Source organism: Pongo abelii, chromosome 15 (assembly GCF_028885655.2).
Source record: "Pongo abelii isolate AG06213 chromosome 15, NHGRI_mPonAbe1-v2.0_pri, whole genome shotgun sequence".
Lineage (NCBI taxonomy): Eukaryota > Metazoa > Chordata > Mammalia > Primates > Hominidae > Pongo > Pongo abelii.
Window position 1 is genome coordinate 109,562,595 of NC_072000.2, and position 11,510 is coordinate 109,574,104.

Genomic DNA, 11,510 nt, shown 5'->3' on the forward strand with positions numbered 1-11,510 from the left:
TTTTTTGGTTGTTGCTGTTGTCGTTTCGTTTTTTGAGAAGGAATTTTGCTCTTGTTGCCCAGGCTGGAGTGCAATGGCACGATCGCGGCTCACTGCAACCTCTGCCTCCTGAGCTCAAGCAATTCTCCTGTCTCAGCCTCCGAAGTAGCTGGGATTACAGGTGTGCTCCACCACACCCAGATAATTTTTTTTGTATTTTTAGTAGAGACGGGGTTTCATCATGTTGGCCAGGCTAGTCTCGAACTCCTGACCTCAGGTGATCTGCCCGCCTCAGCCTCCCAAAGTGCTGGGATTATAGGCATGAGCCATGGTGCCCAGCCCGGTTTATTGTTTTAAGCCACCAACTTGTGGGAACTGGTTATAGCGGCCACAGGAAAGCCCCTGCTGGACATCGTTATGATCCCTTTTGCCTCAGCCCTGAATATTCCAGGCTGGTCCAGAACCTCAGCCCCAGCTTTTCAGGTCCCTGGTCACGGCTCTCCTCTGGGAGCCTAGGGGCTCACTCCTCTCAAAGCAGGGGAAATGTTAACTGTAAAGGTTAAATTGCATTATTTCTTTTATTTTTATTATTTTTTTAATACCAAAAAAAGAGACAAGGTTTTGCCGTGTTGCCGAAGCTGGTCTCAAACTCCTGGCCTCAACTGATCCTCCCGTCTCGGCCTCCCAAAGTGCTGGGATGACAGGCATGAGCACTGTGCCCTGCCTTGTGCTTTTATTTCTAAACACATTTTCCTAATGTATTTTTCTGATGACTCCTAAGGGGAGGATGGCTGTTTTGGCTGGGTGTGGTGGTGCACACCTGTAGTCCCAGCTACTCAGGAGGCTGAGTGGGGAGGATCGCTTGAGCCCAGGAGTTTGAGGCTGCAGTGAGCTATGATGGTGCCACTGTTCTCCAGCCCAGGAAACAGAGCAAGGCCCTGTCTCTAAAAAAATAAATATTAAAAAAAACAAAAACAAACCAAAAACAAGGAAGAGCAACTGCATAGCTGCCTGACAAAACGAGAGCGTGGCTCAGCCCCACGGCCCTGCGCGGCCTCCCTGGAAGCCCCTGCGCTGTGCTGGGCACTGGGCTCCCCATCCAGGTGCTGCATCTGCCCGGCTCTGTGCTCTGAGTGCATGTGATGTGCCTGAGGTGTCAGGGCAGGGAGGAGGATTGATCTCGATGGTGACCCAGTGAGGTAGGTGTCATTGGCCCCATTTTACAGATAGGGAAACCCGGGCATCAGCGTGACCTGGCCTAGGCAAGGCCTTTGGGGCAGACCCAGATCTGACTCAGCCCCGAGGGTGCAGGGAGCTGGCTTTCTCCGCCAGACAAGCAGGCCAGCTGCTGCACTCCCCCCTCCGTAAGGGGCTGGGGGTGGGGGCCCCACCCTGTACGGACCCCTCACCAGCTTCTCCCCGAGGATGCTGCTGGGGACTCCTGGCACCCCTTGCCTCTGCTGTGGCTGTGTCACGCCTGTCCTGCCAACTGTTGTTCTGGGCGTGGACATTTGGGACTCCCCGTTGAGGACGCCTGGGCTGCGCTCTGGGAGCCGGAGCAGCTGGCCACCCTGCCCCACAGTTCCCTAGAGGCCCTCCAGCTCAGCACAGACCCAACCCCAGATGGGGGCTCCTGCCCCCTTGGATGTGGTAGGCTGCCCTGTGCCCTCCTGGGCGCTGCCACAGTGCTGGGTGACCTCCAGCATGGTGCCCACTGACATTCTGAGGCAGGAGCCCAGAGGGCCCACAATGCACCACCGCATCCAGGCAACACTTGCAGAAATGCTCTGCAAATAAAGTCATCGCCACTGATGCGAGCAGGGCAGCCACCAGGTACCTCTGCCAGCAGGCCTGCTGCCTGCCCACAGCCAAGGGAGCCAGTCAGGCGGGCTGCTGATGAAGAGGCCCCACTGCCTGCCACACGCTCTCTGGGCTCCCGGAAGCCTGGAGGTATCGCTCCTGCCCTTGGCATGCAGCTACCTTCCATGTGGGAAAGCCTGGGGCCAGTGGTCACGGAGGGAGTGGCTTCAGGAACGAGAAATTGGTAGTTTGTCCTCCAGAGGGAACATGGGCACTGTGGCTGGTGGGCTCCGTGGACAGGAGCCACATTGCTGGCCCCAGGACCCCCAACCTGCCATCCCCCCCGCCACACAGTGGGCTCAGCAGGACTCCTCAATTAGCCTCTTTGCAGGGCATGGTGACCCTGGTGGGTGCACGGGCCTGGAGAAGGTGTAGTGGTCTGCAAGGGCCATGGGTGACTGCAGCTCCTCAGTGTCCCTGGTGTGGGTGAGCCTGGTGATGTCTGTCCTCATGGACCACTGTTTCCACCCCTTATGGATTCTGGACACTTCTTGGCGGGAATGGTCCGTGGCCAGCACGTAGATAATGGGGTCAGCCACGCTGTTCACCGTGGACAGGCACAGAAACACCACAGAGGCTGTATACAGCCTTTCCTCCAAGCCGCACATGGCGTTCCTGTCTCCTCTGTAGTAGGAAAAGGCAGCGGCTTTGACGAGGAGAACCAGGTGGTACGGGGCGAAGCACACCAGGAAGATGACAACCACCGCGATGGCCGAGTGCTTCACCTTGGCCTTCTGGGCAGCACTTAAGCCCATGCTCCGCTTGATGCTCCTGAAAATCCGGTGGTTGGTGAAGGCAATGATGGAGAGAGGGATGGCAAAGCCAACGGTGAACCTGGCATAGTAGTACCCGGCAATCCTGCTGTCCATCTGCAGCATGTCGAAGCAGGTTTCCTTGTCTTCCGTCTGAAACACTGGGTAGTGAACGATCCCGACGAGGATAAAGATGCAGGCGGAGATGAGGATGGCGGTCCTCTGGCGGCGGTGGCCCCGGCTCTCCAGCGCGTACACCACGGCCACGAAGCGGTCGCAGGAGATGCAGCACAGGAAGAGGATGCTGACGTAGATGTTGCAGAAGAAGATGTAGGCGGTCACCTTGCAGGCCAGCAGGCCCAGGGTCCAGCGGTGCTGGTTGCGGATATAGATGACCCAGAGCGGCAGCGTGCCCGTGTACAGCAGCTCGCAGAGTGCCAGGCAGAGCAGGTAGACGGCCAGCACGTTGCCCTGCAGTACCTGCAGCAGCGCCAGCCACGCAGTCAGGCAGTTGGCCGGCACCCCCAGCGTGCACACTGCGCTGTACACCACGACCAGGACTATCCTGCTCTCCTCGAAGGACACGTTGTTGCAGGTCTTGGCGGGGAGACCCAGGGAGGCCCACGGGGTAATGGTCACTGGGGTGGCGTTTCCTGTGGGACAGAGACAAGAGTGAGGACGGGAGTCCCTGGAAACCACCTGGGAGAGACTCTACTGTGGGAAGAAAGGATAGAAGCTTTGTGGTAGCTCAGACTAGACACACGCAGGTGTTTAAAACATTTCCAAATTGATTTTTTAGAGCAATTATTAGATAGCGGATCTCCAACCCAGCAGCATCATGGACAAAGAATGCAGGCTGGGCAATACTGAATCGTTTTTCTTTTTTGTTTTTTTTGAAATGGAGTTTTGCTCTTGTGGCCCAGGTTGGAGTGCAGTGGCACAACCTCAGCTCACTGCAACCTCTGCCTCCTGGGTTCAGGCAATTCTCCTGCCTCAGCCTCCCAAGTAGCCAGGATTACAGGCAAGTGCCACCATGCCTGGCTAATTTTTGTATTTTTAGTAGAGACGGGGTTTCACCACATTGGCCAGGCTGGTCTTGAATTCCTGACCTCAGGTAATCCGCCTGCATCAGCCTCCCAAAGTGCTGGGATTACAGGCGTGAGCCATTGTGTCTGGGCAATGCTGAGTCTTTGTAACTCACTGAGGTCAGTTTTCAAAAATGTTGCTTGGGGCTCGGCACGGTGGCTCACACCTGTAATCCCAGCATTTTGGGAGGCTGAGTCAGGCAGATCACTTGAGGTCAGGAGTTTGAGACCAGCCTGGCCAACATGGAGAAATCCTGTCTCTACTAAAAGTTTTAAAAAAGTAGTTGGGCATGCTGGCTCGCACCTGTAATCCCAGCTACTCTGGAGGCTGAGGCAGGAGAATCACTTGAACCCAGGAGGCGGAGGTTGCAGTGAGCTGAGATCGTGCTGCTGTACTCCAGCCTGGGCAACAAGAGTGAGACTCCTTCTCAAAAAAAAAAAAAAAAAAAAAAAAAGTTGCTTGTGTGTTTGAAAAGAATGTTGATCCTGTAATTGCTGTGTGAGTGCTCTTCTAAGCAGTCTGTTAGGTGCTGCTACTACGCCCTTCCAGCGCTGTTCCCACTTTGCCTCCACTCCCCACCTGGTCCCATAGCTGGGCACTGCCTCATCCTAATTCCTAATCTGTAGTTTTTTGGGTTTTTTTTTGTTTTGTTTTGTTTGTTTTTAGATGGAGTCTCTCCCTCTGTTGCCCAGGCTGGAGTGCAGTGGCGCGATCTCAGCTCACTGCAACCTCCACCTCCCGGGTTCAAGGGATTCTCCTGCCTCAGCCTCCTGAGTAGCTGGGATTACAGGCACTCGCCACCACGCTCATCTAATTTTTGTATTTTTAGTAGAGACAAGGTTTCACCGGTTGGCCAGGCTGGTCTCGAACTCCTGACCTCGGGTGATCTGCCCACCTTGGCCTCCCAAAGTGCTGGGATTACAGGTGTGAGCCACCACGCCGGGCCACTTGTTTTTGTGCATTTAAAAAATTCAGCTGGGCGTGGTGGCTCATGCCTGTAATCCCAGCACTTTGGGAGGCCAAGGCGGGGAGATCACTCAAGGTCAGGAGTTCGAGACCAGCCTGGCCAACCTGGTGAAACCTTGTCTCTACTAAAAATACAAAAATTAGACGGGTGTGGTGGCAGGTGCCTGTAGGCCCAGCTACTTGGGAGGCTGAGGCAGGAGAATGATGTGAACCCGGGAGGCAGAGATTGTGCCACCGCACTCCAGCCGGGGTGACAGAGCAAGACTCCATCTCAAAAAAAAAAAATCGGCCCCATGGGCCGTTCATTCCTTTAATCCCAACGCTTTGGAAGGACAAGGCAGGTGGATCACCTGAGGTCTGGAGTTCCAGACCAGCCTGACCAACATAGTGAAATCCCATTTCTACTAAAAATACAAAAATTAGCCAGGCATGGTGGGCACCTGTAATCCCAGCTACTTGGGAGGCTGATGCAGGAGAATCCCTTGAACCAGGGAGGCAGAAGCTGCAGTGAGCCGAGATTGTGCCACTGCACTCCAGCCTGGGTGATAGAGTGAGACTCAATCGCAAGAAAAAAAATTGAAAAAGTGTAAAACGGTGGCAAAATACACATAACAAGGAATTTACCATTGTAACCGTTTTTCAGTAGCACTGGCACATTCACATTCTTCTGCAACCATCGCCAACATCCGTCGGCAGAACCTTCTCACCTTCCCAAACGGAGACCCTGCCCCAGGAAGCACTTGCTCCGCATTTGCTCCCAGCCCCCGGGCCTCCATTCCACTTTGTCTCTGTGCGCTGGGCTCCCCTGTCACCTCCCCACGTGGGTGGGCATCTGTGCGTGTCTTCAGCGTGTGTCCTTCCGTGTCTCAAGTGCTCCACTCGCCACAGTGTCCTCAAGCTCCCTCCTGTTGCAGCGTGTGCCAGGATTTCCCTTCCTTTCAAAGGTGGGATGGTATTCCATGGTATTCAGTGTGTCCTCCAGGGTCTCACCAAAAATATAAATATATATATATATTCCATTGTGCCCTTCCATTGTGAACAATCCTCCAAATGTGGCGTGTGCCGTGTTCTGCTCAGCCATGACTCCGCGGACAGACGCTCGGCTGCCTCTGCGCCTTAGCTGAGCTGCTGAGAATAACGGTGTTAAGAACATGAGGAGGCCTGTTCACGCCCCTGCTTTCCGTTCTCCTGGGTCAGAACCCACAGCTGGCATTGCTGGATCTCATGGCAGTTCCATCTCATCTTGCGGGGCGCCTCCGAGCTGTTCTCCACGGTGGCGGCACCGGCCCACCTTCCCCGGCGGGGTGCAGGGCTCCGGTCTCCCCACAGCCTCGCTGCGCTTGCTGGGTTTCTCTGGGTGAGTGTCGTGCCCCTTGCTCACCTTCCTCCCTGGGCAGAGGGAGAGAGTGGGTATGACTGGGCTGTCTCACACTCAGTTGTCACCACTTCGCCCAAGACACAGGGCTGTGGCGGGCGGCGGGGGGCAGTGAAGGCAGTTCTCGGGTGGGAGGCCCAACGCCTGTGTTTGCACTCACTGTTCTTCACCCGGATGGCTCTTTTCCCATCAAACGAGCGCCCCAGCCTCGCTGTGCGAGTCCTGAGCTCAGAGGAAGTTTCCGGCCCCCTACACGGCCCGTCTCTTTCATGACAATCACACGCCCTGGGAGGCAGAGCCAGAATCCAAAACACAAGGGGAGACGCAGGCAAGACCCGGGGTGGCCAGAGGGGCCCTTCCCACCTCAGCCTGCACAGAGCTGCTCTGGTCTGTTCCCTCCCCGACCTCCTACGGCTCCCCCACCCCACACATCGTCGCCAGTGCGGTCTCAGTCAGGGCCTCGGTGCCCCTCAGTCCCACACCCCCTGCTCCAGACCTCACCCAGCCTTGGGACCTTCACCTCTGGACACCAGGTCCGTGGTGTCTGTGGCTCTGTGCCCATCTGGTGAGGAGGCTGTCCCCCGCTCCCCCGCCTCCTGCCACAAGTGACCTCCTGGGAAGAGAGCCTTCCTGGCGGGTCAGAAGTAGGGGCAACGGCACCAGGAGACGCAAGGATGTGGGGGCTGGCGGTCAGCTCCTCATGGCCGGGACCATGCAGGGCTCCCCTGGGACCTGTGGGACAGTCCCCTGACTCAGTACTTCGTCGCCCTCCCAGGAGCCACCAACTATGCCCTCATTCCCGTTCCTGGCTTCCCAGAACTTCACAAAAGAATTATGAAATCAGCCCTTCGTTTCTCCATGTAGCACCTCTAGATTTATTATTGCTGAGCTAGTTTTTATCTTGATAATCTATTTTTATGTGTTAATTTTTGAATTACGAGACAACATCCTTCATGGAAAAATTCTCATGGGCTTCCTCTTACATGTTCAAAGTCGGAGAAGGCTCTCTCACCTGGCATATTTTGCGGGTTCCAATCTCAGTGTGGCTCTAAGATAAGCTTTCTAAGTACATGTCATGCGTCTTGTCGGTCCTATCAAGACGTTCACTCTGAGAGTTTAAAATGACCTGGAGAAAGAGTAGGTTGAAATTGTTTTAGGGAAATCAGATTGAATCACAAGTTAACCCATTGACAAACGGCTAGTGAGTATTTACTAATTTACTAAGTGGCCCGTTGATTTGTAGGTGTTTTTTAACTGTTAAGACTCTGCCGTTGCATCCACATGATAAATACAAGCAAGGCTCCAAGCCAACAGGCATCAAAACGTCACATTAGGCACTGCGACTATATACTATTCTTTTTTTTTTTTTTTTTTTTGAGATGGAGTCTTGCTCTGTCGCCCAGGCTGGAGTGCATTGGCACAATCTCGGCTCACTGCAACCTCTGCCTCTCAGGTTCAAACTATTCTCCTGCAGCAGCCTCTTGAGTAGCTGGGACTACAGTCGCCTGCCACCATACCCAGCTAAATTTTTTTTTTTTTTTTTTTTTTTTTTTTGAGACAGAGTTGCACTCTATTGCTCAGGCTGGAGTGCAATGGCATGATCTCGGCTCACTGCAACCTCTGCCTCCTGGGTTCAAGCGATTCTCCTGTCTCAGCCTCCCAAGTAGCTGGAACTACACACACGCACCACCATGCCCAGCTAGATTTTGTATTTTTAGTAGAGACAGGGTCTCACCATGTTGGGCAGGCTGGTCTCAAACTCCTGACCTCAAATGATCCACCCACCTCGGCCTCCCAAAGTGCTGGGATTACAGGCGTGAGCCACCACACCTGGCCTAGGTAATATTCTTGTTTGTCAATTATACCTTTATAAAGCTGGCAGAGAAAAGAAAGTTGATGAGCTTTCACAGAAAACATAAAAATAGCTCCTAAAGGCCAGGTGTGGTAACTCATGGCTGTAAATCCCAGCCCTTTGAGAAGCTGAGGTGGGAGGATAGCTGGAGTCCAGGAGTTCAAGACCAGCCTGGGCAATATAGTAACACCCCACACCTACAAAAATATAAACAGGCATGATGGTGCACACGTGTAGTCCCAGCTACTCAGGAGGCTGAGTTGGGAGGATCGCTTGAGCCCAGGAGGTAGGGGTTGCAGTGAGCTGTGACTGCACTGCTGCACTCCAGCCTGGGCTACAGAGAGATACCCCATCTCAAGAAAAAAGAAAAGCCCCTAAAATCTGAAAAATGTTCAACTCCACTTCTAATCAAAGAAATGCAAACATGAACATCTGAAAGACAGTCTTTTAAAATCTTTTTTTGGCCTATCATGTTGGCAAAAATAAAGAACTTTTAAACTCATAGTGTTTGAGAGTAGGCAATGGGTGCCCGTACACAGGACTGACGGAAGTATGAATTGGCTCGCAGCAAAATTTTGCAATATGTTTCCAAAAATCTTAAATGTGCTCTACTTTTGACCCGGCTGATCCCCTTCTAGGAATTTTTCCTGGCTACCCGAGGTGTGACGTGCGCATGGCCTGGAAGCTGTGTCACCCACAGCATGGGGGCCCGGAGGAGGGAGGCATGGCGGGCGGGCAGCAGATGGCTCAGGGCACGCAGGGGGGGTGGCGCAGGGCACCCAGGGGCCTGTCCCTCTGCTTCCTTCCCTAACCTGAGGTGCCTCTAAAACAGGCACCACCCTGACCAGCCAAAGAGGGTTTGCAGGGAAGAGAGCACCCTAAACCCATCCTCAGATGGTGTTTGTGCCTCTCCCAGAGCCCTGCAAAGCCTGAGGGTCTCACTCTGCTGTTTCCGGGCCCTGCAGTGCAGGGATGGAGGCTGAGCCTGGCGGCTGCCTCACTAGCTCCCTGGTGCCAGGCCCAACCCCCACCCCATGCTGCCTGGTGCTGCCCTTTGTCAGCCGAGACCCTCATGGGAAGCCAGCAGATGCAGTCAGTCCCCCGGGGCACACTCCCCTCCTAGTGCTGGGCCGGCCGGGCTACAGGCAGAGCCCCTACACAGCAAGGCCCCTTTGGGCCCGAGGCCTGTATGTTGAGAGGCTGGCCAGGGGTTCTCCCTGGAGCCACTTGCTCTTCCTGCCCGTCCCACGTGGCTCTTGCAGGAATTCTCTGGAAGCTGCTCAAAAGTGAGGCAGAACCCAGGGACACCCACACCAAGGGCTCTGGGCCAGCAGGTGGGGCTGCCTGTGTGTTGACATCCCCAGCTGCCCTTTCAAGTATATTTCTCTGAAAGGAAAGTATCTTGGGCCCCTTCAAGCTGGGAACTGCTCAGGGCCGATCTGCCTTGCGTTCTATTCAAAGTCATCCCTCTGCTCACTGAGACAGATGCATATTCTGATGGCCTCCTTTGGAAAGACTTATCAGAAACTGAAAACAATGCAACCATTTGTCTCTCGCCTACCTGTGACCTACCCACAGGTAGGCGAGAGACGAATGGTTGGGAAGTCCCCTCCCTGCTTCGAGTTGTTCCCACCTTTCTGGACAGAACCAATGTACGTCTCACATATATTGATTGATGTCTCTTGTCTCCCTAAAATGCATGAAACCAGGCTGTGCCCGACCACCCTAGGCACGTCATCAGGACTTCCTGAGGCTGTGTCACAGACGCGTGTCCTCAACTTTAGCAAATAAACCTCCTAAAATGATTGAGACTTGTCTCAACATTTTTTAACAACTGGAAAAACAGGAAGCCACAAGGTTCTCCCGAGATTACAGGAAGCTCGTTAACTTATGGAGAATTTTAAAGCAATACCTTGAAAACACATTAAAAAGTGAGACACTGAGTCAAGAAAGAATCAAGAAAAGCCATCTCCAAAGTGATGCCCCCTTGGCAGTGGGTGGTGTGGGCCGGAGGGGTTCCTGGGCCAGCCATTCTGCTCCCCACCCTGCCACTGGCTGGAGTAATATGCACTCCTCCCTGCGTCTCGGGTCAGCCCCCGAGTGGAGATGGTGGGGCAGCGCTGAGGGTCTTCAGACTCTCCCTCGGGTGCCTGCGTGCTGGGCGGTGCCCTCCCAGCTGCTGCCCTGTCAAGATCCGTGTGGCCCTGTCGTCGGGCTGCTGCGCCCAGCTCCAAGGCCCAGCAAGAGATGCAGGGCTCTCTGGCCATGCCCAAAACAGAGAGGGTCAGTAGGTGAGGAAGCAGTGAGCCGGAACCAGGAGGGCCAAGGAAGGCAGACCCCCAGCCAGGCAGGGGGCCCAAGTGGGCTGGGGGCACGTCAGAGCCACCTGGGACCAGTCCAGTTCCTTCTGAGCCCCAGGGGTGTGGGGGGCCCCACCAGCCTCACACCGGGCCTGGCTTCCCTCCTCAGCTGCCAAGCCCCCTTCAGCGGCCCTAGAAGCCCACATACTCTTGCTCGCTGGTGTCTACTCCGATTCTGCAGCCGCCCCCTCCCCACTTTTCAAATTCTGAATAACACGAGGCAGGGACCTCTCCTGTCAAATGAGCAGGAGTGAGCACACGGAGCCACTGCCTGAGGCCCCTGGGCCCCATCAGAACGCCTGAGCCGCCCAGGAAGGGGCTCCCGGGGAGTCTGCTTCCTTCACTTCAACTGGACCAAGGGTTCTGGAAACCCTCCCAAACCTGGGAGGACAAGCTCTTGCTGGTCCAGGGCTGTGCCGTCCAGTCACACCGATGCCAGCCGGCAACCCTGGGGCAGAGGGCTGCAAGCACTTCTGCAAAACCAAAGGAAGTGGCAGTTGAAGTGAAAATGCACGCTCCCCTCCTGGGCCCCAGCCACAGGCGGAGGCTTTCACAACGAGGCCCCTCTGGGATCCAGGCCTGTATGTTGAGAGCAGAGACTAGCTAGGGATGGGAGCCGGAGCCACCTTCCCATCCAGCTGGTCCCATGTGGCCCATGCAGTGCGAGCTGCTGATGTCCAGATTCCGCCACGTGCCTGACCTTTGGGTACCACAGCCTGGTGAGGATGCCTGGAAAGAGTCAGTGGGCCCAGCAGGAGGCCTGGTGGGAACAACCCAAGGCAGGGCAGCCAGAGAGCCAGGCCCACTGGGACATCCCAACTCCCTCGCACCGAGGTCCAGCTCCTCACCACGCATGGCCAACCAGGCTTGGGCGCCAGGGGAGCCCTGCACCAGCCCTTTGCTTCTCAGAGCACATCCAGGCTTTGTCTGGCATTCCCTGCCGGACAGGCCCACAGCCTCAGGCAGCCCACCGGCCTCTTCCGAGGGCCTTCCTGGACCAGAGTCTGGGGTCCTGCCAGCACCTGCTCACCATCCTTTTGCTGCACCTGCTACTCCTAGTGCCCCTGGGAGCCTCTGCCTCCCCTCGAAGTGAGGGAGCTCAGGATAGGGGCTCAGGGCCCTCTCTCCGGCCAGCCCAGTGGCCCCACCCGCCAGCTGCAGTGTCGTGGTCTGTCCTGGCCCGGGGCCAGGGCTATTTCCTCCACAGAAAGGGGCACGGGGTACAGCAGGTCACCCACATTTCAGGCCCTGCTCTTCCTCGGGGAGGGTGCAGTGGGGCC

The 11,510-nt window shown here is 55.5% G+C and overlaps 1 protein-coding gene across 1 annotated transcript; it reads right to left on the bottom strand.

The window, feature by feature from the left end:
• Positions 1-537: 537 nt before the first annotated feature.
• GPR132 (G protein-coupled receptor 132) lies at positions 538-11,300 on the bottom strand. Its single transcript, XM_002825169.5, has 2 exons — positions 7,031-11,300; positions 538-3,244 (listed from the first exon to the last, which is right to left on the bottom strand). Exons 1-2 carry the CDS (start codon positions 7,035-7,037, stop codon positions 2,139-2,141), a joined length of 1,113 nt encoding a protein of 370 aa, XP_002825215.1. The 5' UTR covers positions 7,038-11,300; the 3' UTR covers positions 538-2,138.
• Positions 11,301-11,510: the final 210 nt, after the last annotated feature.